Consider the following 27,342-nt stretch of genomic DNA (forward strand, 5'->3'; position numbering starts at 1 on the left):
CACTCGAATACAGGCCCTGGGCAAGATAAAATACACACTGCATGATTATAACACTCTTGAATTGACTCAACAGGTTTTCTTATCACTGTAATGTCTCTTTTTGACCAGCAGGTGTCGCATTTTAACACAATATTGCTATTAATATGAACTAAGGGTGTTTTGTTTCTCTTAAACTTAATCTGTGACTGCTTCCTAGTCCCTGGGCCACGTTACGTGTTTCTTTCTAAATTTCTTTCTACAACATAAAATATCAATTATATGTTGAATAGGCTATTTAATATATAACTGATATTTTATGTTGTGAACGGAAAAAGCTTTAATTTGCATTGTTTATGAAAACTGCAAGGTTGATATTTTCTTGACCAATTTGGGATCATCTAGTTAGATTAAAATAAAATATATCATATGCAGTTGTGACATTTAAGAAAGTTGGTATTTTATTAATTTCAGATTCAAATTTAAAGTATTCACACAAACACATTGAGTAAATAGGCAAGAATAACTCTTCACCATTCAAAATAGAGAGAGGAAAAAAAAGTTGCATTGCCTTCCCACTTCACTGTTACCAAGGTTACTAGGAAACATCCCATTTATTAAAATCATGTACGTATAGATAAAGAAGGAATAAGCACACGTCGAGTGAACATACTGAAGACTACTTGTGGTGCTAACAGTGGTACGATAGAAAGCAGTACTTTTGAACTGTGGGATCTGTGCTGTTGCATCATCAGCACAAGTCAGTCGGGCTGTAACATCTGCCCGCTCTGTGTACCCACTAAAATGGAACTTGACACCCAACTGGGATAAATGCATCCAACTGGAGGTAGAGGTAGATTTTCCTGAGAAGTTTTAAGAGACAAGACACAACGCCTTGTTTCCTGAATTTCTGAAGTTAGCTGAAGACACGAGGAGCACACAAGCTTCCCAAAAAATCGTCACATTATCATCATCACCACCATCATCATTACTAAGGTAATAAATCTGCTCTAAAATGTCATCTCCGTACGCTGGTTTGCAACAGCATGGAGAAAAAACAAAAGCAAAGAAATAGCAAAAACAAACTTACATGATATAATTCATAGCCCTAAAAAGCCAGAAATATTCTACTCCATGAATCTTAGTAATACATGTTAATTCATACAATTGTCACAGCAGAAGGCATCTTGTTACTTTGTCATCATCCTCTGCACACCACCTTCTCCTAGGCGGAGGCAGTGATGTTCCAGAAGCATTCAGACCCATAAAAGTGGTGGTGAATGGTCCATGAAGGGATTGACAGCAGCAATATTTCAAGTCCAAGATATTTTTCTTTTTTTTTTATACACAGCGAGCACATGGATAAAGTGAAACTGTCCAATCTACACCAAAGTGTAGATGCAGTAAAGACTGCATTCACTCCAAAGTCAACTGCATTCAAAACAAGAACAAAAAAAAAGAAATAACATTTCTTTGCTGAGTTAAGACTTTTTTTTTCCCAGAAATGTTCTAATTATAAACGGACGATCCTGCCAAGAGCTACGGGAAAATCACGAATGAAGTGTGTCAATCATGACAGATGTGAGAGCCACACTTTGGTTCTTCAGTGTTTGAATCCAAAAAAAAGGAAACACTGTAAATATACTCAGCCACTTGGAGGGTCCAACTTCAAAAACCTTTCCACGAGCTCCTATGTACCACCACCTTCCTTTCCATAAGGCAATGGCAACAAATCAAGAGAGAAAGTCCCAATTAGCTGTTATCTGATTGTCTGTAATCATTAGTTGGAGGGCTAACAAAATCAATATCATGATCACCCAGGTTTTTTTTTGTTTTTTTTTTTCTTCCCAGCGTGTCGAAGTCATTGAGGTAGAAAGGTGTTAAAACAGTGGCTGAAAGGATATTCAAGAGTGTATGGAGGTATACAGTGTTGTCACAATAACTCCTGATTGTCACAGACAAAAAGAAAAAAAAATACGGCAAACTCACATTGAGATGCAGTTAAATGAGAGGGAGAGAAAAAGACAGCAACTGTGTAAATGTCTTACAAAGCTGGTCGGACAAACGCAGATTCGTACAGGAGGGACGTTGGGAGGGGTTGGGGCAGGTGCTTGAATGTTGGGGTCAAAAGGTCAGGGAGACAAAAGTGTCGGTGGGGGGGCAATGTTGATTCTTTAGCTCAAGATTGATTGAATTTTGGTTTTGGCACCCCCCCAACAGTTGCTAGAACGCCTTGGTTTGATGGTCAGCTCTTTCACGGCATCTCTGACATCTGCTACAAACCCAAAAGCATTCCCCCCCCAAAAACTTCTTGTCATATATTTAGTAATGCTTTGTAAAAATGTCACAACTATTATTAGAAGGCACTATCTGTCTTTGTTACTTCACCTTCACACAACCTACTCTGAGAATCAAATTCTGGGACCGCCACGCAAGATATGAAAAGCTGCTGATCACATTATTTTAACTCATTCAGTGCCGTTGACGGTTATAGATGTCAAAGATATTAACTGGGTTGGCAGCGAATGAGCTAAAGCCAACTGCAATTTGTACCGGTAAGAAAATAAACAGTAGTTTCCAAATGGCTCACGGTTTTTTTTTTTACTTTAGTCTTGGTGGTGTTTCCAGTTCACACTTAGAACTTGGGGGTGATGGGACAGGTTCAAATACTTGTAAGTGGCAGGTGGTACCTCATGAATTGTGACACTCCAAAAGACAATATACGACCTACTGCTGTGCTTTCTGCTCACATCTGTTTGGCAATGACAGCGCCCACTTGTGGCAAAGGGGCAGAGCCTTCTTATTAGGTTCTGATGACGGAGTATTATGGCAACACTCAAAAGGAAAAAAGTTGGATTATCATAAGCGTTATTTGATTGAAAAAGCACGTACGTAAACGTAACAGTCTGAAAAATAGTCAAATTCCATTTTTTTTAGTCTTATTAACTCATTCACTGCCATTGACGGATATAGATGTCAAATGTCCGTTGGGCTGGCAGACATCGTTCTCGTATGACCTTATCCTCACATTAACGCTATTCTTTTATTCCACTCCTCAGTAGGTCCATAATACTCCGGTGTAAATTCCATTTTGCCTTCAAAAATAGCAAAAGTGCGAGATTATACACGCACAGTGTGACATGTTTGTATAGCAGCTGGTGGTGACCCGAGGCAAAAACGCCAGGCTCCGATCAAAGCGACAGCAGCTGCTAATATTTGCCCGGAACAGTAAAAAAAAGTGACAACTGCTCACCTCGTACTGCTCCGGGCCTCGGAAAAAGAACCTATAAACCCGATCGTTTGGCAAAGTGTGGTGAGCTTTGACGATTACTGCCAAAAAGTTCAACGACTGATCCTGGAATCTATAAGAAGCACTTAGATGAGAAGCACAACGTCATGCACACCAAAAAATATATGTATCGGACATCTATAAGACAAAAAAACACAACGACGAAAGCGCCAGATATATGTTTAACTACATCAGGTCCTCCGATTATCCAAGTGAGCTTCCTCACCACAACAAGGATTAAGCGGACAGACATCCCTGAAAGCAAATCGGTTTTCCTTCAGGTTTTACTCACAAATACAGGCATGCATTAGAGCTTTTTGCCAGAGAAGCAAACTAAGAAAAGTAACTCCAGATAAACTGATCTTTCTGAAGAATGCAATAAAAGTTGATCTTACTCAGCGAGGATAGCCAAATTAGCTTCAACGCCGATCGAGTACGGAACTGTGACGAGGAAATACAAATATGCACGTATGAATTCAGCAGTTGAGCTCTCACCTCGCCAAATATATCAATAAAGATATAGATAAGATAAATAGTTCTACAACGGCTGCTAAGGTATCTGGTATAATGTATACATGAAGTAGGTCGCGTTGCTACACACCCTGAAGAAACGACATATACCTTTTTAAAGCTTTTTTCGGATTAAAAATAGACGATATTTTTTTCTTTCCATAGAATTCTAAATATATAAATGTTTTTCCTGCAGTGATAGTATTGATAAAGATCTAAATGATAAAAACACTAAAAGTTGCAAAATAACAATAAAAACAATAGGTCAAAGGTCAAATAAAAAGAATCTCTCCCCGAGAGGATGAAACGTGACTGTCAGTCAGTAGCTGTGTTTGTAAGTGTAAACGGTGCATTACACCTTCCTGCTTTTGTTCTTCGATCATCTGTACATGTATGTAGAAATAAATAATTCACAGGTTGCACATACATTTGTGTTTGACATATACTGGCTCTCTGTTGGGATAGTTTGTGGCTATGAAGAACAAAAGAGATGAAGACAGAACCTGAGAGTGTATTTCAAGTGATTGTGTTCCGTTGTGTCTTTGCGTATGCTTTTTTTGGCGTCGATTATTTAGAAAATATGTTTGTTTTTTTCATTTTTGGCTTTACGTAGCTTGGTTTGAAAAAAAAAAAATGAAAAAAAAGGGGGCAAAGGCTGAGGCTTTTGTTAAGACACTGGATTGCTGGAGGTTGAGGTAGGTGTGGTCTGCTGCTGCAGATGATGAGGAGAGACACGGCTGCCCACAGGCTTGCCGGAATGGGGCCCCCCCGACGGGGCTGACCCAGCTGCTGCCTGAGCAAAAAGGACACCTGCAAAACAAAGACACGACTCAATTCGACAGAAAGTAATTGCAATATTGAAAATAAATACTATCAATGTGTTAATAAATAAAATAGGGTTACTTTGACTTAAAAAAAAAAAAGAGGCTAGGAGAAAAGCTCGCCCCACCCTATGTAATTATAGTGGCTCCTTGGTTTACAATCGAGATCAGTTGTGGTGTCATAACCCAAATTTGTACCTAAATCTAACCCTACTCTTAACCTAAACATACAGTTGTAAAGTCAAAACTTGGAGATGCAGCAACTCACCAGTGTACATGACTCCGTTGAGCTCCACCGACATGCTTATGCTGTTTGTGCCGTTGCTTGTAAGGTTCATAGCAGACTCCTGCCTGCCATCTGAAACACCAACAACCAAAGTTGGATTAGCAAAATCAATGCACTCAGATCAATATTAACACATCTTTGTCAAAAGCAAAAGTCAGCCAGCTGAATCAATGACGCGACTCTGTTTCCTGTGTTTGTGCATCTCCACATTTGAAGTTTTTCCAAACATCTAAATCTATACATCTGGAAACATGAAACCAACAGTTTTGCTAGCACCTCCCCTGAAACGCGTGGTTGCAAGTTAGCCTGCATGTTATGTACGCTAAACAAGTCAACATAAAGGTCCACTATCTATCACACCAACAGGTGTTGAGGTTTGTGGTAACACGTCAAGCATATGTTTTGACATTAGACACGAGATACCAACTGAAACCAACCAAAGAGTAAGCGCCAAAAGAAAAGGTGGTACTTTTTCAGTACCTTGTTGGTTGATGCGGATGTTCATCGGTATCTGGGCTGTCATGGCCATCAAATTGTGTTGCAGCGCTCTCTGCAGCAGTCGATGGTGCTCCTCCGCTGGCAGTGCCATTTTCTTCTCAGGCGGCTCTCCGGCTTCCAATTTGTCCCTCAGCTGTTCCAAAGCCACAACCTGAGCCGCCATGGCCGCCTGGGCCGCCGCCGCCTGCACGGCCGCCACCGAGTGGCCCGCCAGGGCTCCCACTGGCATGCGAGGCACGCCAACTCCGTGGAAAAGCTGTCCACCTTCTTCTTCTGCGCAGCAGGGAGGAAAAACGCATATCAGAGCATGTATCGGGAGATTCTGATTAACGTCAAAGTACCTTTCTTGATCTTCTGGATGGGGGCGAGCGAGGCCCCGTTGGTGCCTACAGTCAAAGCCATGGTGGGCGTGGAGAGCTTTGGCGAAGATAGCATGGTGGGTGTCCCGTTGGGGGAGTAGGTGAAGAGGGAGCCGCCGAAGCTCTGTCGTCTGCCTTCCCGTCGATTGCTGTCGATGGCGGCCTGGAGTTCGTTGGGGTTGCTCAGACCCCTCTTGTCACATTCGTATGGGTACAGGTACTTCATGTATCTGGTGGACACCACAAATTCATTTCAACAAATGAGCAACATGAGGTAGCTACTTGATTTCTTTTTAAGCCGGTTTTATTCTCAAGTGTGTTCCAACTGATATTCAAATGAAGCCCCAAAAAATGGTTAGGTCGAAGGTAAAACGATCCCTCAGTTGAGCCACAAGTGCGGTTTCAATTCCTCATTCTTTCAGTGCATTTAAAACAGGTGAAGCTTCTCCACACGTACACAAAAAATATCTATCTATCTATCTAGTGGTCACCCTCCAAGGCACACAATAGTGCAATCCACAGTTTGCACTTTGCACCCTTACAAGCTTGAGGTTTTTTTTTTGCTCTTTTGCACATGCACCTTTCAGCTGTTTAGCGAAATCTAGAGCAACAGTAACGTAAAACAAAGCAGCCTCATTCAGAAGCTGCTTTTGGCAAAACGCCAAGACTCGTCCATGTCACAGAAAAGCACCAGGCCAACTGGCAGAGCTAGAATCGTTTTCCTTCGCAACGTAAACAATTGGAGGAAAAACGACGAGGCGTTCGTATGATTACTGACTGCGTGCGAAGCGTGAAGGCTGCACTGGTGATTGAGGTAGGCAGATTGAGTCCTTTGGTGATTTCCCTCCACAGCTTCTTGTTGATGACCTCCACCAGGCCCCCCTTCTCAGTCACCAGCCTGTAGAGCATGTACAGATCCAGGACCTGCTTGGCCATGATGGGGATACGATTCACAGGGGTTCCTGAAACAAGACAGGCAGGCAGCTTACATCAACACAAATTAAAGTATGCAAATTCCAGATTGGCTATCAAAACATCAATTAATAAAATCGATGGGACTCGGTAATGACCTGTAGAGGGCGCACTCAGATTCTCAGATCAGGCTCAGGAGACCCACCCAGCATGTGTGTGTCTCACAACTTGCAGATGTTTGCGTCATTGTAAACACATACATCTTTTTGTATTCCATCTTTACTTTACTCATGATCTATGTCAGTCATGAATCACAAACTTGTCACACTAACAAAGTTCCAGCATGACATTGATACATATCGAAGCCTTTAGCATTTCGGATGCCAAACCGGTATAAAACAATGGTTTGCACCCTTTTTTTTATTTTTTTTATTCCTCAGTGTGTGTGTGAGCATGCCGTGCCCTAGGTAAAGCGATCCCTTCTCGGGCTTCAATACAATGTATTCCTTTATTGCAAGCACATCCTGGGAACGAGGCTATATGAGCATCAAGCAATGCTCTCTGACCCCACCCATCTGAGGGAAAGATGAGCGAGCTGGATCAACCCTTCGCTCGTTCGTTCGTTCGTTATCACTCTCTCTCTATGCCACTATAAAAAAGCGCGAGTCCGAATCTGCCACTGCACACTGCACACGATGTGAAGAGATCATGTGTTGTTGTCACAGTATGTGTTGAGATAAGAATCTACTGTGCCACAAATTGTGGTAACAACAGTGGTTAAGCAAATTTATCAAGTTTGCCCTTAATCGCAATTCATCGAGTATGGTTGACCTTTAAGATGGAAAAAAGAGATAATTTCACTCTACTACTGTAAATAATTTTGGTAAATATTTCAATCAATCAGATTCATTCATTTCACAGCATTGGATTTTGCGGATTGATCCAACAAAAACCAATTTTCAGTGTTTAATTGAGAAAATCAGAATGTATGAAAAATATAATATAGACCTTTATAAAATCACAAGACTGGTCAAATGGTTTTGATTATTATACAAAAAAAATATCGTTGCATATAAAATGCATATGACATTTTAAAGTTTTATTTCAATATTTGTTTCACTTGAAGTGTTATATAATATTTCAATTTAAATGTGTGTGCTTTTGAAGTTACATTGACCTTACCTCTTTTCTGCATGAAGCTGAAGAGGTCATCCAGAAACTCTTTCCTCTTTGGGTCTCCATCCAGTTCATACAGCTGTGGAAAGAAGGAACACGTAGATGAGCTTTTTGTATTTATAAAATACGACTCGAAAAGATAGGGAGCAGACTAAACAAAAAAATTTGATTCTAGCAAGTTTTCTAATATGAAAAACAGCCCAGTCTGCATTCATTCATACAAAGAGAGACAATGAAGTGCCGGAAAGTTCAGTGAAAGTTTGCAGTAAAAGTCAGGTGCTCATTCGGGGAAGTACAAAGCTTCTCGTTGTTTTTCTGCTCCAGTTTGGCTTTGTAACTGGGATTGATCATAAAATTTATATGGCACCACGAAGGGGGACGGACGGGAGCCTCCGATTGACCCTTACATTGCATCTGAGAACAAACGCCACAGGATGACATTAACCTCTGGACATGCATGACACAACTCCCCATTAGGGCCCACAGCTGAAATGACTATTGATTTCCCAACTGATAGAAAATTAATCTTTTAGTAACTATTCTGCTGATCAATGAATCTTTTTTTTTTTTTAAAGCAAACGGCCTACAACATACTCTGAAATAGAAATGATATATAATATAATATAATATAAAATAAAATATATAATTTAACAAGACCATTATGTCAATACCAACTCCAGTCTGCACTTAATTTATTTTTAATCTCCTGACCTGCAAAGTTAGCCGTTAATTAAAACCAAACGTGTCAGTGACAGCAAGAAAACGACACAACCGAACCGATGGCAGCGTACATGGAGTTACGTGTTTTGCGCTGGCCACTGAGAGGAAATGAAAAGCTCCTACAGCTGAACTTGTGTAGGGGTGTGACACAAGTGGCCTCTAACCAGTAACAGACTGCCCCTCATTGGAGCATTCAGCCCTCATTAGAGACTTCAAGCTGCCATCAGATCTTATTATCTTGCGTGTGTGTGTGTGTGTGTGTGCATTTATGCAGGGGGGGGGTGCTGGATTGAATGGACCTAAATGAGATGGTGGGGGGGATTCCTGCTAATGTACAGGGCTGCTGGAGACAAGGGGGGAGTTTTAATTACAGGATGCATGCATTTTGTGAAGTGCCGCACCATAAATCTTGGAAATGACCTCCTTGCCCCCCCTTCAGAACTATTCTTTATTTGCTCTACATCCTTTCCTGTCTTTATCACACAAACAAATATTTCCCAAGCGGCTACTGGTTCGACTGTGACTCTCTTGAGTACATATTGATGGGAAAGTATGTCGTGCGTCTTTCGTGCACTGCTAGAGGAACACAAACAAAAAAAAAAAAAACGCAATAAGTAAATTTACATGAACAACTGATACACACAAATGATTGAATATGAATTGGATTGTTTATCTTTGGATGTGCTAAGGCTTCACTATTGTGTCTATGTACTGTAAATAGGACAGCAGGAGCAGTGTTGTAATTTATTAAGAATGTGGATGTGGTTTTGACACACCTTGATTATAGAACGCCTGATGGCATTCATTTCATAATTGTGACATTTTTGGACGCTGATGATGCTCCTAATTGAAAAGCAGTGACTTATAATGGGCCAGTGGCCTTATGGCCGAGTAATGACATTTGTAGATATAAATGGATATTCTGATCAAATGTTCTTGATTAAATTAGGAAAAAAATTTGGAAAATTATTTTAGATAGCAGATAAAATTGAGTGAAAATAGCTTGACATAACTGAATGCATTTTACTTGAAGATGGATCATATTTGTTATCGACGATGCTTCGGTTAGAACAGAATTCCACAAGACGGAAAAAAATAAATCAACCCAAATGGGACCTGTTTGACCAAATATCAGCCGTTAGGATCCTGTTCAACCTGTAAGAGCAACGTCACACCCAACTTTTTACTTTTTCCTCAACACTAAAATAGTCATTAAACTGCCCGCCTGACTGTTTAATCGTCTAGTTCTACTGGTCTCTTTATCGACGGCCTCTTTTACTTCCTCTTTGTCTGCTTCTCGTTTAGTTTTCCATGTGCACTGCTGTTAGAATATATCTTTTCTTTTTTTTTTAATATACATCATAGCTCAATTGCCCCCACCTCCACTCACATAAATACCTCAGCAGGCAGAGCTGGGTGGGGTCGGTGTAGGCTTACTGTATGGTTTTCATGTTTGTAATGTGTGAGCAGGGGTTGGTTGGGGGCCCCCCTCCTGGATTAAAGCTCTGCTATTCAGATAAACAAGGTGAAACTCGAAAAACCACAAACTGGGTCAACTGGTATTGCTTGGAATCGGCCCTGAAAGAATTGTAATAAAAAAACGCATAGGTCAGCAACTGGCCCTTCAGTTGATAAATTATAAGGAGACAAATCAAAGTGGGTTCATGATGAAAAATAAATTAGTATAACTATGTACGGCACAGCCTGTTGCTGGCGGAAAGCAATACTGTTTGAGGAGGGAGGGGATTTATTTCAGTGCAAGGGGGAGGGGTTGCTCCACTGTTAATGCAAATGGATGCTAGTAAGCCAGCGGCACACAAGTGTCACATAGCACATAATAAGGGCCTTGCAACACAAAACCAAAATCCAGAGGAGAGTGGAGTATCGACTCTCCATCAGGGGTGGGTGACTTCGTTTTAATGTGTAATCTTTTCTTAAAAAAAAAAAAAATCAGAGACTTGCAACTTTACATGATGATAACCACCAAAGTACAAGATGGAACTTGGTGACAATAAAACCCACCCGAACATGTTAGAGCACTTTTGACTTTATTCAAGTCAAAATAAACATCTGACAAACTAAAATGCTTTAAATGAGTCACTGCACTCTACTCATTATTTCTTTTGAGTAGGCTAACTGATGTTTTCCCCTTCTTATAAAAATTGTCAACTAAAAAAAAAAAAAAAATGTTACACAGGTGGTTGATGTTTTACACTCATAGTAGGATATGACTAAACGCTGACTAAAGTCGTAGTAACGCATCATTGCCTTCAGGACATTAAGTCAACGAACGCTCTTGCAATGACTCGAGTGATTAAGTTGCGTAATTGCTGGTAACCAACCCACACAGCCGATGTGATTTGCATACGCATAAACAACGTCTATACTTTGCTTGTTGCGCAACAGAAACCAGATATTGTGTAAAAAAAAAAAATGTTGACGCAGAACCTGTTACTCCATTTGCTAATCAAAGCGTGTTCATGCGTTTACATCCCACATGAGAAGAAGTGTGACGGTTGTTTTAGCCGCGATTTAACAGGAAGCCATGCTTCTCTGGAATGAAGAAGGAATGGATTGTGGAAAAAGACAAGCGCAATAAGTAAACTAAGTGACTCATAAAAGCGGGGGAGGGGGAATGCTTACTAAAAGGGGTCCAGGTCGGCGAGTTGATACAGCCCGTGGACACATGATCAGCCATTTTCAAACAGTGCATTGTATCAGGCAACAGCCATTTTATGGAAGCGCCCCAAAAAGATGTAGGAATATTCTTTGATCCAAAAAACATACAGCACAGTAGGCTTAAGTCTTTAGTCAAGGCTCAAGTTATGAGGAAGACTAAAACTTGATTGTTAAATATTACTGAGTTCAGTAAGAACAAGGCAGCAGCACTGAAAGACTTATTATGAGAGCCTGACTTATAAGAAATACACTCATTCAATTGTATTTGTGTTACTAAAGTGCTTATAGAACATTCTAAAAAGCCTGCCGCGTTTGTATTTAGTATGTATTTGTCGCACGGGAATTTTAACATTTTCGTCACCGATACCGATACCAAGTACCGATACCACTAGTACTTTTGATACATAAAATCCCCCCTAAAAAACATTTTGAAGAAAGTATAAATCCTAATGTAGTTTTTCGTTAAAATTGCATGACAACGGTAATTTTCTTTCTAATAAAGATATAAAAAAAATAAAAAAATGAAATAAGGTTGGTACAAAAACAGCTGCTGTTTCTGTAATTGACCTCAGATGGAAAATGCAAACCAATGGCAGCATTTCATACGTGTCTCCATAGGGTGACATCAATAATGAATCCATCCATGTCCACTCTTCTCCAAGCCTCCCCCCACTTCGGGAACACAATTAACAGCCACAATAGATCTGTTTTACTGCAGTGGCATTCAACATTGTGTTATTGACAGGCGGGATCAAACGCATCATAATCCGCAGTGACCAGCTGACCTCATAAATTCAAGCGCATCGACTGAGTGCGAGGAACCGAGGCACCGGCCGAACACAAACAAGCTCTGTCAAAGACGGATAAGATGGAGCCCGGTTTGTAAAAATCGAGACGGCTGCGTGACGTGCTTACATTCCGCCGCCGCACTACCGTTCAGGTTTGTAGATTTGGATAAGAATCAGAAATAAATAGAAACCAGCTTTCCCAGGCCGCGAGAACCAGACGTTTTGTATCTGTGGACAATCTTTTCCAACCGCTGACGACGTGCATCCCAATCACGGAGGCCAAAACTCGGGCAAGGCCGAGCGCAAGAACCGCAACTCTTCGGTATAATCTAGTCGTCAACTATCCGTGTGGATCTTTCAAGCCAATGTGTACGTAATATATAATCATTAATTTCCACTTCTTTGATGAAGTTATTTATTCCCAGGCAAGCAATGCAAAGCAGACGGCGGGAATGTCTGTCAAAGGGCACCGACGAGAAAGAGATGAAGACATTCGGGGAGATATTTAATCGAAGACAGGAGGGCTGAAAAACGGAGGTTTTGGTTACACTGTCACTCAGAGTGATAGATGAGCAGTGCGCCGAGTTTAATGGTTGACAGCCCAAGCCTTTAAACCATATCTGGCCCACCCAGCCCGCATGGAGGCCTTGTATCTATGGAGCTCATCAAAGATGAAAATGTTGTGGCCATATCGCCAAGCCCACCACTAATCAATAGGCGGGAGGGAGGGGGCTCTGTAATTTCCCCCAAAAGCAACCCCGCAATTTGTCCTACACGTGCTTGTGCACAAAAACAAACTAAAACAGGATGTACGATATTTTATGAAAAATAAATTCCATTAAAAAATAAATCTAAATATCATATTTGATTTTTTTTTTTAAATGGTGGGTTTATTTAATGCTTATTATTAAATACTTTTTTTAATTTGATTATTTTTTGTGACATATTTGATCATTAATTACATTTGTTTCAATTTTATACATCATATCGAGGAAAACATGAGTATGTTGTGAAAGAAAAGCAAACGTGTGAGTCTGTGCACACACGTGTGTGTAGTGCCAACACCTTGCCTTGACAATTATGGACCCAACACCTAATGGGTTCCTTTGCGACAATGAAAAGTTTCATCCTTTTAGGGCTTTTCATTGTGCAACAATATTGAAGACACGCTGTCTATTTTCTGCTCTCAAGTCCGGTGACATTTTGCACAAAAGAAGCGTTCCGACCTTGAAAACACTTGGCCAAGAATTTCAATGTCTGACCCAGCACTTAATTGATTCTTTCAAGACTTAATGCTTTCAATACACGCCACCTTTTCAGGGACATCTGAAGGCAATATTTCTATTCCAACACTTTAGTTCAAATGAATGCCTTTATCTGGGTCATTGTATGAAACCATGCAAGTTGTTTGTACGTCGGCTCGGTGCATTCACGCGACTTCCAGCCTTGTATTATGACACAAGGCGAGAAGGCAAGCGAGCACTCTTGTTTGGTGAGAAAATATACATCTCACACAATGTGGTGGGAAAAACAATGGGGGGAGTCTTGCTATTGCTCGAGAAATTCCTCTTTTCCTGTCAGGGATGGGAATTGCAATTATTTAAATTGAATATCAAAACAAAAAAATGACAGCCACTAAGGAGGTGGACTAACTTGACCTAATCTTTGTTTCTATCCTCCCTTTCCTTGTCATATTAGTTGTTTGCACAGTTCTTGACATGAACATCACAACACTGCACGCGGTTCAAATAAGCGCACGTCAAACGACCTTGGATTACACACACTACTTGGCGTGGCTTCAAAGCTCGACGCCAACTGGCTGTCGTTTTGTTGCTCCTAAGCCAGCTTCTTTTTCTTCACCCCCCCCCCCCCCTCCCTCCTTGAACAGGAATACTGTCACAAGGCCTCCCGTGCTGCCTTTGTTTTGCAGCCTTTTGTTTTTCAGCACACAAACAATAGCCATTAAACCTTGTTTTCCTTTTGTTAAATCCATACCACTGCTCAACGATTAGAGTTAAATCATTTAGCAATTATCCGAGGGTTACAGCTTTAATTCTCCAATTGTGTGTCTAATAATTACAAATTACAATGACAATGTCTACATTTGTATGAGATACATGAATAACATGATCCAATGAATTATATATTTACATAAAATTATAAATATAATGATATAAATAATAAATAAATAAAGAGATATAAATGATAACATAAATATATATTATATATAATATTATAATTATAAATATAATTATATAAATAACGATATACAAGAGAGAACGAAAGGATTCCGAGCAAACTTCAGGCCAACAAACACTTCTCGGACAGCTGTATCAGCAAAAAAGCCGACAGGCAATCCCAATAAGTGTCGCTCCCACTTGGCTCTCATTCAAACTCTACTTCCTGTCGGGCCGGTCAACCCCATCCCCCCTTTTCACAATGTGTGTGTGTGTTTGAGCAATTTAATGTTTAATGCCAAATGCCCTCCACTCACCCTGATCATGGTGAGTGCCATGAATTTTTAAAGACATCCCTTCTTTACTGTCCATCTGGGCTCCATCTGCCCTGCTGCTGGTGTTTAAGGCCCACACAGACTAACTTCAAAGGCGCCGCCTGGCCTCTGAACCTTTTGGACCTGATGAGAATACCGCTTATTAAGGGGGCATGAACCATTTTTTTTTTGTTTTCGTGCAGGGCTGAAGTTGATACAAAATCAAGTGAACCCAAAATGAAGGGAAAAACGATTCAACTCATTTGAGTCGCAAAGATTACCTCGAAAAAGAAGGACAAACTTGAGCAATAAACGTGGATGAGGCTACATATCGATCCAAATTCGATGGTGTGTTCATGTGTTGCACACGTGTTGCACGCTATTATTTACCGTTATAGATCTGTTGGTCCTCAACCCGATGACACATAACGGGTCAAGGACCCGTTTTTTTTGTAGATCAGGGCTGCCCGTTAGGGCTTTCAAATAAACGGCAAACAAAAAACTGAATTCCAGTTTCTATTGATTTTTTTCTTCTTCCTTCGGTTAAAGGAAAAAGCAAACGAGAATAGTTACAAATATTTGTGCTTATTTTTTTTTCCTTATGGAATTGGCTTTATTTCTCCTGATACCCAACAAAGTATTTTTTTATTTATTTAAATAAGCATTGATTTTTTTTTTTCTTGAGAGAATGACAGAACAATCAAACCATAAAACCGCTTGGCTCAAAGAGCAAACCCGAAGGCCTTCTCGCTCGCTCACATTCTTTTTTTCCCCTTACTATAGAATTATACGGGAGAGGGAAAGACGACTTCAGCGAAATCTTTGAAGAACAAACCTTGGGTCAAAAGTTTCCATCATGTCAATAAGTCACTGCTTCTGCAAAAGATAACATCTGTCTTTGGCAATGTTTAGCACCATTGACTCAGATTGCCCTTCCTTCGGCTGCAAAATAATATGCAAAAGATTTCACTCATCCAATAAAAATCACAAGCATTTTTTTTTTTTTAAATCGTTGCTGCTTGAGGGTTAGCGCGTCACAAATTTGGCAACACTGACCGCGTATTTGCACACTCAGCCTTTCTGTTTGTAGTCATTGTGAAAGCTGTGAGAATGCACATTAAAATAGGGAATCTATTGCAAAAAAAATGTTTCTAAAAATCAGAGTGCCATTGGTGGTCGCCACTCTGAAGCTGCGCACGCATATTTCGGCTGAGGCAGCACTGAGGGTGACCTCTGCTAATGACAGGCCCTCATGCTGTCAAAACAAAAATAGTGCCTGGAACTGGAGAAGGGTTAGGTTTTTAAAGTATTAATCATATTAATATTTCACAAATGACTATTATTTATCATGAAATATTTTCATAACTCATTCAATTCCCAAAAATGATGATTTGAGAAAATCCTGGCTTTGCACATTAGAGCCAGAATTTTTTTTTATGGGAAGTATCTGGTTGTTACTTTTACCACAATTACCGCTGCTAGCCCTCATGCAATCCATAAACGGCCAACAACAACACGTGCCTTTATTTTTCAATTTGATAGGACTTATTGCTGGATTTATTATAATCTTTTCATTAAAGTCCAATCCTATCTCATGACTATAAAGTAAATGGTCCCGTTCTTGGTGCAGTTTGTCAGCCTTTTTCTTTTCCCTTGTCAGTTGCCATCATGTGTGCCAAACGGCTTGTTCCAATACTTTAAAGGGAAGACGGTTTGCTTTGGAAGCGCTCCCAACTGCTGTGGACTGATAGAGCAACATAAGTTTTCTGCCGAGGATTTGAGGTTCCAATGGCCACATTATCACCCTGCCTCAGGCACATTCCAGCAGCCTCCACCCACCAGCCCAAAAATAAACTAAACAGCTTTAACTCTTTCCTCTCCACCCAGTGCCCCCCCCACCTAAGTGCTCGACCTAAACATTAAATCATGAACTGGTGCAGTACAGTGCTTTTTTTCATAACCAATATGACTCAAATAAATAAATAATAATATTTCATAATAATATATGTATATATATATAAATATTATAATATATATAAATAATAATAAAATAAATGTTTTTATACAAGCTTTCATAGTTTCCATTGTGTCATGTGTGTACTATGACATTACATGTGGGCAACAATGTGGGTCAACACAATTGGGCCTGAGCAAATGTACACCTGCTGAAAAATATTCTCCGAGTATAAAAGGCAATAAATTTGCATTGACTACTAACAACCAAAATGGATTCCACAAACATTTGCCTGCACATTTAACTATAGACCTCACTTGGCATGATTAGAAGAAACCGCAAAACACAGGCTTCCCTAAATCACAGCCCAAACGACAGAGGTTAGAATTATCATGGGGAAAAAAAAAATGCGTCCACTATCACAGGTAGCTTATTTGAACTTTACTCACACAGACATGGCACATTCACACCACCGTATTATCACTAGTCACATCTGCAGTTAGCAATAATCACAGGGCTGACCCACTCCGGTCTGACAGCAATGCTTTACTCCCACGATTGCAAAAGTCTGTGCGTTAAAGCAATAAAGCGACTTTTTAAGATCTTATAAAAATCTAATCGAGCCATTGTTTGTTTCTCCAGGCAGAGCCATGTGACGGTGGAGTTTTAAAATCAACACTATCTCGTCAGTCAAGATGCCGGCTGTCTCGATGCACAGTTGAACCGCTGACTGACACGCTATGATAATAAAAAAAAAAAAAACATATTGTACAGAAACTGCCAACTGACATTAATTCATCACATCGAGTTAGAGGGAGTGGCGAGCCAAGCGCGGTAGGTCTTACAGAGGTTACGCCGCCGCCTACGCTATAATCACAAGACATAGGGTATGCTCCAAATTACAGATAGTGCGGTTAGGGTTAAAAGAAAAGCACGTGTACGTTGGCGTCGATATGTTCAATCGCGTGCCGCAACCACACTAAGTACACATTCAAAATATAGCTCAGTGGACTAAAAGAGTTGTCAGAAACGTGAGTTTCTGTCAAAGTATGTTTTATGATTTTAGGCTGGATGCGTCAATTTAGTTGACGTGTCAGTACGGAAGTGAGATGTATACGTTTTGTAAAGGACATGGAAAAATAGTGGTCAAGGGCTACGACACGTTTCAAATTAATAAATAACCGCATAAGTAAATCAATACAAATGTCTATCTGTGTCTATATGGAATGGAAAATTCCATCATGAACATTTTCCAAAATGAGCACTTGTTGTCTTTCGACTGTGCTTAAATTCAGTTGACATGAGTGGTGGCGTATTGATCTAACACAATGAGATGGAAATATTTCATCATATTGTCAGGTGTCCCACCCAAAAATGGATTTAAGTTATATCAACACCTGTTTGGGAGTGGCTGTGAATCTCGACAGATATGTTTTTGGTTTTTTTGTGGGGCCAATGCCGATTATTAGCAGATATTTGGAGCCTATATTCATTTGCAGTAAAAGAGAAAATACTGGGGTGAAAATGAAATCATAATCATGGCTCAGATTGAGAAAACTGAGGGGCTTAAAAAGATTCCCTAATTTTTTGCACGCAGATCAGGGAACGCAATCCTACCTGTCTGAACTGTTCCTCGTAGGTCCACTCCCCGTGGTCTTGGCCGAGATGGCCGTGTGCGGTGTGGGGAGGCAAGATGGCGATGCGGGGCTCTTGGTCACCACTGGGCCGAGCCTTCAGCAGCTGGGAGTGAGGGTGGAGCTGGCGGTGGGGCAGCAGGAGGATACCTTTGCCGGGCACCACCGCGTTGTGGCCTGTGGGCAGACCTTCTTCCGCGAGGTCGTCATCAAAGTCTTCTTCCATCTCGCCTTCAAAGTCCTCCTCGTCCCACTTTTGTTTGCTGCGAGGAGGAAGCAAATTCATAAAAATGGTTGCTTTCCTGAAATGTGATGTTTTGGGAGATGGAAGGATTCAGCTCTGATATAACAATTATTTTTGGGGTGTGTCTGGAACGAATTAATAGCATTTCAATTCATTTCAATGGGAAAAGTTGAATTGAGGTACAAACAAGTGATTTCATTCTTACATTTGCTCCTCCTCATCCGACCCCATCATATCTTTGTATTGTTCCTCTCCATCATTGTCGTCGTCTTCCTCCTCACTCCCGCTGCTGCGCTCCGACACCCTCTGTAAGCCGGCCGCCGCCGCTCGCATGGCCGCCAAGGCCACCAACTGGGCCTGCTCGGCTTCAGGGGCCGGGCTGATTCGAGAATCGTCCGCCGCCCCTCCGCCTGGCCTGGCGTGAGCGTGCTGCACGGCGGCTTGCTGCTGAAGTTGCTGCTCCATCAAGAGCTTGGCCCTTTGCTGCCTGTGCAGGTTCTCCATGACGGCCTGCAGCTTCATCTCTGTGGGGAACAGGCACAGTGTTTAACTGCCTTGCCTCCCTCCCCCACCGAGGGAGCACCGATTGGGAGTTGGTCTGGAGATGATGCTTGGCCTTTCTGCTCACAGAAAGCAATTGTCACTTGATGACAAATGATTTGTCTTTGAGGAGAAACGGATTCTATTCTTTCCACGGAGACTTTTGTCTTGATGATAGACCAAGATGGATGTCGAAGCACAGGTAGATAAGACACCTTGATGACCAGCTACAAAAACCTGGGAGACAGAGAAAAATGGCATCAGATTGCTGACATTAGTACTTTGGGTAAATTCACACACCTTTCAAAGTTATACATTCCTTCATTCTGCAGCAATCTGTACTATTCTTTTATTATTGCCATTAATGTATTAATTATAAATAAAACAGAATAAATGCACAATTATTTTCTTCGTTATACCTTGTAAATTGGCAATATACAAAATAAAAAAAAATACAACAAATAAAATATAATGCACTCACAGACTTTATGTTCTCTGCACACAAAAAACGACAGATCCAAAACATCCAAAAGGAAGTGAGCACTGACAGACAACAGTTATTCTGTTTGCCTGCTTGGCTCCAACCCAAGATCCCAATCTCAGCCAAGCAGTGACACTCAGCAATGTCACAAAACATGGCGTCTTGCCATAGCTGCTGATTTATGCAAAGTTCTCAACAAACCTCTTCCGTGTGTCAATAAGAGACTGTTGTCGATAATCATCCTTGATTTAATTGACACACCATTTTTTCCATTCTGCTTATGAAGAAGTTCACACAGCGGTTATCTGTCAGTCACACTGAATTATAAAAAAAAAAAAAAAAAACGAGACTTAGTGACAATGACTAAGAGAGTGAAAACAGCTTTCGAGATACAACACAATCCTCGGCTTTCACACACGAGGTGTGAATTCGGCCCACAAAGTGACACTTTAAAGGAAGAGGCTGCTCTGTGTTTGAAATTATCATAAATAAACCAAACACAACTTGACGATTGTTGGATTTCTTTTTTCTTTTGGACACACTGTATATTACGCAACACACAGACCCTACCTATCAAAAATTCCAATATTAATATATTCGTCTAATCTTAAATTTGATTAGTTTAAGAATGTTTTTTAAAGATTAAGTTCCGTGACAACGATGCAAATGTCATTCATATAATCACATGGCGAAAAGTGAGAGATAAGTCGAACTTTGCGACACCGGTTATTCCTGTTTATGGCTGCTTGTCATTTGCATTTCATTGTCATCCGTCACGACATACATACCGGGCACTTTCTACGTAAATCTAATTTCAGCAAATTACAGATCCAATCGAGCAGGTTCAAAAAAAACACTTGCAATGTATAGTTTTGCTTTTTATATGCTTATATTCACATTTAGATTTTGTCGGACAGTCTTTCTGGATTAGTTGACGATGAAGAAAGGTTAATGATGGGTAATTAAATCCAGGAAGGACCTGTTATCATCGACATGAATTACCCATACGTGATCAGTTTCAGATATCCCGTCAAGTAGCGACGCCACTTTGATTGAAACATAAAGCCTCGCCCAGCACGACTTGCGAAATGTCATTGAAGGAAATAAGACACTTCCAAGGCGAAGGAAGTGACAACTGACGGAGCAGATGCAGCCTGGCAGCCTGGCAGCCAGGCTATAGATATTCAATATTGATTCAGTGCATTCTTACAGCTTGAATGAACCCCGAATGCCTGCAGTTGACACATGGTCCGCTGACTGCACCGACATTTGCCTCGACCCAATTGACGCTTTGGAAAAAAGGCGGAAGCGCAAACACCACTGAATTGCACAAAGACATATTGTGCACGGAGAAGTTTGAATGCAACTTGAAAATAGAGATTGTGCTGACCCCCACCTCCCCCAACATAGCATCTGCTCATGTGTCCTCCAAGTCATTTGAAAAGACAGAAGTGACTCAACTAAAGCTGGTTGGTTCTTCCTGCGCAGGAGGAAGCAGAAGTGGTGGCTTTGTTTTTGTCTCACGGTTCATCCATCCTTCATGATTTCCGACATGCTATGGTGCAAATGACATTGCGTCACCACGTACGCTTCCCTAAATGGACGCTTATCAGAATAGGCGATATTTGGATGAAAATGACATCATATCATTTCCGGTGTTGAGATGTTTTCATTTTTGTTTGGACGGCACCAAATCTGTCCGCCTCTTAATATGTGACTGCAGAGGGATGGGCTGGCGTTTTCTAACAACCTGACTGGAGGATGTGTTAAGATTGGTCACTGCTGCTCAAGTGGCATGCACACATTTTTTTCAACCTTTTTGAAGCAAAAAAAAAAGAATTTTAGATATTTGCCTTGAGGTCTTGTGAGACAGAAAACTGCACCCTCCACTCATCAGTCAAATCGCAGCCTTTGCAATAAGCAAATTTGTCATACGACCATAGATTTAAATAAAGAAATAAAAATAAAATTAAATGAATAAAGGACAATAAAGGAAAATAAAGAAATAAAAATAACTACACCAACTTAAATAAATAAATATAAATAAACAATATCCTCACAAATACCTTAATGGGCTCAAGTGATGTTGACTAACAGTGGTAGAGTCCGACATGGGGTTAAGGAGGAGTCGCCTGGATAAAGAAGTTGAAACTATGAGCGCTAATGGGTTAATCCTCTTTTTTTTTTTTTCAAACCCACATTCGGGTAGTAGATTGCAAGGTCTAAGCAAACAGCACAGGGTGATAAGAAGTTGCACTTAGGGTCCAACTCCAACTAGATAAAAAAAGACCTGCACCGCCTCACATGCATGCATATATGATATGCCTATGTTCATATCAAAAGTGAAAATCGCTTGCCAATCTGCAAATCGTTTCAAAATATACATACAATGCATTTTTTCTGACCGGTGTGTCATCATTACAAAATTAAAATGGGTGGGGGAGGGCTATACCTTTTTTGATAATAAAACAGAATGCAAATAACTGGGAGGTTGTATACACAAGGCGTATTTTGTTTATTGTAACAGGTTTGAACTCCGCCCTTTGGCTGAAGTCACATCAAGAAAAATGTCTCTAACAAGAAGATGTGAACACCTGACAAGCCATTAGTCAATTCAAGTTCCAAACGTCGTGGTTGACTAATCGGTTCAACGCAGCGTGTCGTATTTGTGTGAAACCAGCATACAAAGAGGCAACTAATGATCCTCTCTTACACTGACAAAAACAACATGGGCGCATGAAATCAGTCCGTGGTGCTGGTTTTGATTATGCATCACCCACTCACTCACATTCTTTGCAGTATTACCTCGTACGCCAATAACACAGGCTCCATTGAGCTGGGCTGCACCAACAACAAGATCATTGAGGAAGTGTCGCCCGGGCTGGTCACGCACTTTCCACTGACCTCTTCCAATGAGCCACGGCAACACAGTGAGCCAAATCTGATTAGCCTCAGCTATTCTATAAATTAAATGGGCATACAGCAAAAATAATCCTGTGATCCATTTCGGGGAAGGAAGGCTACACCGGACATCAACGCAAACGACTCCGCTAAATAATGCAGGAACAAACAGTAAGCCTTTATTTACAGTAATAAAAAAAATTAATTAAAAATATACTGCAACCGCCAAAATGTCAGCACTGATAATAATGACGTCCATGTCGGTAATATTTACAATACAGGAGGAGGTAAACACTGTAATCAGCTCCCGAGGCAAGAACATTGCATTAAATAAAAGGAGTGTCATCAGATAAAAGAGAAACAAAATGTTCTGCTGATTCAGCTGAAATCTTCCGCCGTTTCTGTTGACTGCTGCACTGTTAGATATTGACCGCGCCTTGTTGAGAACCTACCATGGCTTTCATTCTCTAGCACCACCAGAGCAAACAGAAATCTGTCAGATGATTTGGAGGGAGACCAGATCACGTCGAGCACTTTTCTTCATTAATTGTCAACATAAAATAACCCATGTGGCAATTCCAAACAATATTATTAAATGCATTGTTAGATTCAATTCAACTAGGGCTCTTAATATGCGAGTCATATTTCTTGACATTTCTTTGTAAATCGTACGAGAAGCAGGTAAATTCCTCTCGTGTTTAAAAACGGCCGCTGCCATTAAAAGAGATTGAGAATGCAGGCGACATGTCGTAGCTCGCACTGCTTTTGGTAACTCTAGACGCCATGATGAGTGTGTGTCCAAACTTCATTTGGAATGCCATGAACATCCCCAACTGGATGAACTTGTTGGGTTTATATGGCGACTGGTTTTTTTTTTTCTTTGTACTGTCCGGCCTTTTGTTTGCAGAAAGGCACATACTTACATAGAGATTTATGTTGACAACTGTCATGGAGACATCCAGAACCAAATGGCTTACCGAGGATCATGGGCCTCGTTACCCCTGCTGTTTTTTTTTTTTTGCACGCAGAGACAAATGGGACGTATGAATCAAACCAGTTGTTGCAGTTAGCTGCTCATACAAAAGTACACGTATGTAAATGGATACACTGCACATCATATGATTGATTGTTGCAAAAAATTAATTAACCACGGCAACAAATGACGGATTTAAAAACTGGTTTTGTGCTTGTGAGCATGCACCATACATCAGCACTATTTTTTTTTGCATGTTAATACGCAGGCAGACAAGTAACGTTCCGCCTGGTGTCACAAATGGACTGAAAACAAACCCTCCGACTGTTCCCTGGCAAAAGTACGGGGCATCCCAGAACTGCAAAGCCCTTCCTTCGCCTGCGTCACGGTCAGGGATTCCCTTGTGGCTCCAGCCCAAGAAGTGAAGTAACTTGTGCTTCTTGGCATGATAACACAGTTAAAGCTCCACGTGCCTGCCGAGCAGGCCCTTCAGAAAAGTAGCTTTTGGCACAAGAGCAACTGAAATGTTGCCAAGCTGCTTCTGTCTTCTTCAAGGCGCCAAAAGAAACAAAGCCTGCATGCAGCCAACATTCACGGAAATAAAATCCAGCTCAAGACACATGCAGACGGGTAATTAGTGGAACATTTCAGCGAGATTTGGCCCACACCCTTAACAAACCTTGAAGGAATATTTGAATGCCGTGACAACATAACAGTCTGCACCGGGCTCGAAAAAGGATAAGACTTTGATAATAAGAGAGCAAACAGGTGTCGGACCAGTTTGTCTAGTCGGCACATGTCTTTCAGTCATTTATTCACAGACGCCGAGCGGTCGAGAGGCCAAAATGTGCCACTCGCAACATGTTTGCATATTACACATGCTGCTTTCTCAAACAGCCTCCAGTTGAGATTACAGATCTGTCATGGCCGCCATACTGTTGGCAAAGTGCGAGGGACGTACGATTCATTCGGATTAAATGCAGGGGCCATCCAAACGGGTGCTTAGGATAAAAGAGGCCACGGGGAGCCGTTTCTATGTTAAGGAGGAAGACAATATATGAATGCGCTCCAGGGAAATAAGCAACTCAAACAAGAGTGTGCAGATATACAACTCATCAGAAATAACACTTTCTTTGTGCACCCCCCCCGATACAGCAGCAATCATCTCAAGCACCCCCCCTCCCCTCTTTGCATCATAAGATTTGCACAGGATAATACCAGCTTTTACTTAATGCGATGTAATAAAACCAACCAGTCCGTTGTTAACTATTAAAAGAATTCTCGATGTCAAACTAGCTTTCGAACAGCAAGTTGGACCTGTTAGATTTAACGAGTGGCGCCAATAAGAACACAGCATATGCTAGATTGGACCAGATTAGAGTGGCAAGCCTCTAAGGTGATTGGACACCACTGGGTGGGGGCTATTTAAGCTTTGCAGCGTGTGTGTGTGTGTGTGTGTGTGTGTGTGTGTGTGTGTGTGTGTGTGTGTGTGTGTGCATTTGTTTAATAGTGACAGTGGTGGAAAGCCCCCCGTTTTCACCACCAGCGGCACATGTCTGGTATGTTAAAATTTCAAGTTACATCACATCTAGGAAATGTCACAATGGTGTTCCTGTCAAATGAAATAGACAAAATGGAAAGCAGTTAGCAAACGATTACAACATCTAGGCCCCCAAAGATGCAAATTGGTCATTTTCAATTTCATATATTGTGTTGTATACCGTCACGAGATAACATGAGGGGGTCGGAGAACGTATTAAACGTTTACAAGGGGCTTGGCAAGTGCTGCTGGTCATTTACAAGTATATCAGACAAGAAGACTTTTATACTTTTAAGGGCAGAGACAAAGACAAGACCCGCTTCCTGTGCACCCCCCCACAACATACACACTGTGAGAAAGTGACACACTGCTCACAAACCAAATACTTGCAAGTATCACACGTGGCTTGCTTTTAAAATGTTTCAAAGTCATCTTCAGTCGGCCAACACGAAACACAGGTCAACGTTTTATAGAATTTTTCTGCAACGATCTTAAGAGGGGTTAAAAAATCTTTTTCCTCAATTGTTATGTAGATATGAGCTTTTTAGAGTCAGCATCATTCCGTTTGATTGCAGCTGACATTTGGATTGAATCCCGGTTGTTTTGTCCAACTTTTACGGCAAGTAAACAATGGGAGGACTGCCCAGTGGCATCCACCACAAGAATGCATTTGGACTTTTCCGGGCCTCAGACATCCTGTAACATCGAACAAGCAAGTTACACCCCCACTCGTGCACTAAAGGCATCTTTTTTTTTATTCTGATTTGTTGGACTTGTCATTAATCTCACCCTATGAGGTAGAACTGACTTTTCACCACTATTCAAACTTTACAAAACTAGTACAGTTATGGGGGACTTTAGCAGAGTTGTGCACATTTTGCTGGATGGTGTTTTAATAATAAAAATGTGATTAATATGCAGGCAGAATGACATCAGTGCTATTCATTCGAGTACATTTATATCAAGAGCCAGACCTATATGAAATAATTAGGTGCAGAAAATAAGTCAATTTCTGCACATTAAGAAGGAATATAAACTAAAAACTGGACTTTCATTGCATTTTCCCAAGTTGAAAATGTGTTGTGATTGAGGTGACACAATTTTATGGCACATGACGTTTCTAAAAGTCAGCAATTGTCAATTTAGTGCATTTAACAGAGGTGAACGTGGAAACACATTCATTAGTCGGTTTACCTCCGTTGCAACGAACACTATGTTTATCCGACCGTTATCTAGCCTTTAGCTTACCCAGATAATACTGTTAATAATCGGATTGTTCAAATTGTTGGAGGCGAGCTGTGCTTGTACACTGACAGGACAATTTTGACGTGAAGTAAATCGGAAAGGCGGATCGGAAATGTTAGGTGTTAATGCTTAACCATCTTTACCCAGCGTAAACAACATGGACAGATGACATGAATTGATCCATTTAAAGCCATAGTCTTAGGAAATACGAATGCAGCGACGGATCGTGTTAGACAAACGTCTAAACATGTTAAAATCTACATTTTCAGGGCATAAAATAGTGCGACATTCGGCGTAGGTGGAAATCTTACTGGAGAAGTGACATATGGCACTGGCTTCATCCGCCACCCGGGTGATCGATTATCGATCAGGACGTCTGATAACGTATCGATGAAAAATATACATTCAGCGAGCAAAACAGAGTCACAAGCAAGAGATAGAATCACACAACACTCCGTTGATGTTTAACATGGAGGGTAAAAAGAATATTAAAACTTACCACTTAGGACTTCCGCTGGTTTTTTCGACTCTTTGGGACCGGAAGAAGCATTCCTGATTTTCCCTGACTCCCCTAAATGACACACAGGGGGCAAAAAACGCCCCACAAACAAAACGAAGAGCGACGGCTCCTGTGTTTATCTCTTACAAGTAAACTCGTTGCATGTGACTGCATGGTATCTACCGCGACCTTCAGCTTTGGCGTGTAATTGTGTTTTCAGAGATTGGGTGTCGATGTGAAAGCCCAGATCGTGGACACACACATGCACACATGCACACACGTCGACACGACACACGGAGGCGTGGGGAATAGTCTCTGGCCTGCACACTCAGGCCATTGGTTGACAAACAGCAATCAAATGCAAATTCCTAACCTCTGAATCAGCAGGGGCCAACCCCTCAGTCATCACCCCCACCCCCTCGGAGCAGGGGGCGGGGGGGCTGCTCAATGCGCCGGTGCTCCACCTCCATGTAATCGTGACACTCCGATTCATTAAAAAGATACATTCGAATAAAAGGAAAGGATCGTCTTTAGAAATCGATAAAAGTGACATGGCTTAAAAAAAATCAATTGATTTTCACATGTGTTTGGACTAGAAAGCAAAACATTATCCCTCAATATGATGCAAAGTAACCACAACTACTGTATAGTACTGTCAAAAAATATTGTTAAATCAATACCCCGCAGTCAAAACTGAAAACTATTTTTAGAGAAAAGAACTTTTGCATTATTGCGTATAACTTGTACAAGTATCCCAACTGTGACTCACACTTCACTGTGGAAAAAAATCCTCATATAAGAATATTCTGTGGCTAGAATATTTATC

General features: G+C 41.0%; 1 protein-coding gene across 2 annotated transcripts; it reads right to left on the reverse strand.

The window, feature by feature from the left end:
- Window positions 1-411: 411 nt before the first annotated feature.
- Window positions 412-26,861, reverse strand: arid3a (AT-rich interaction domain 3A). 2 transcript variants are annotated; one of them, XM_088394339.1, is made up of 10 exons: window positions 26,517-26,861; window positions 18,966-19,114; window positions 18,543-18,861; window positions 18,077-18,356; window positions 7,834-7,906; window positions 6,518-6,701; window positions 5,722-5,969; window positions 5,363-5,653; window positions 4,865-4,954; window positions 412-4,585 (listed from the first exon to the last, which is right to left on the reverse strand). In XM_088394339.1, the coding sequence occupies exons 3-10, from the start codon at window positions 18,857-18,859 to the stop codon at window positions 4,443-4,445; spliced, it is 1,626 nt and encodes a 541-aa protein (XP_088250465.1). In that variant the 5' UTR covers window positions 18,860-18,861; window positions 18,966-19,114; window positions 26,517-26,861; the 3' UTR covers window positions 412-4,442. The 2 variants fall into 2 exon arrangements, with proteins under 2 accessions (XP_088250465.1, XP_088250464.1); XM_088394338.1 differs by having other exon boundaries at window positions 18,543-19,114.
- Window positions 26,862-27,342: the final 481 nt, after the last annotated feature.

This window comes from Syngnathus floridae, chromosome 13 (assembly GCF_059516105.1).
Source record: "Syngnathus floridae isolate MCC-2025c chromosome 13, RoL_Sflo_1.0, whole genome shotgun sequence".
NCBI classification, from domain to species: domain Eukaryota; kingdom Metazoa; phylum Chordata; class Actinopteri; order Syngnathiformes; family Syngnathidae; genus Syngnathus; species Syngnathus floridae.

Bases quoted from the DNA above. Each gene is read 5' to 3' on its own strand.
- arid3a (XM_088394339.1), bottom strand. From the start codon at position 18,859: ATGAAGCTGCAGGCCGTCATGGAGAACCTGCACAGGCAGCAAAGGGCC. The intron at 6,702-7,833 runs GTAAGGTCAATG...GTCTTGTTTCAG, and splicing joins CAGCTTCATGCAGAAAAGAG to GAACCCCTGTGAATCGTATC. The intron at 5,654-5,721 runs GTACTTTGACGT...CCTGCTGCGCAG, and splicing joins CATCCAGAAGATCAAGAAAG to AAGAAGAAGGTGGACAGCTT.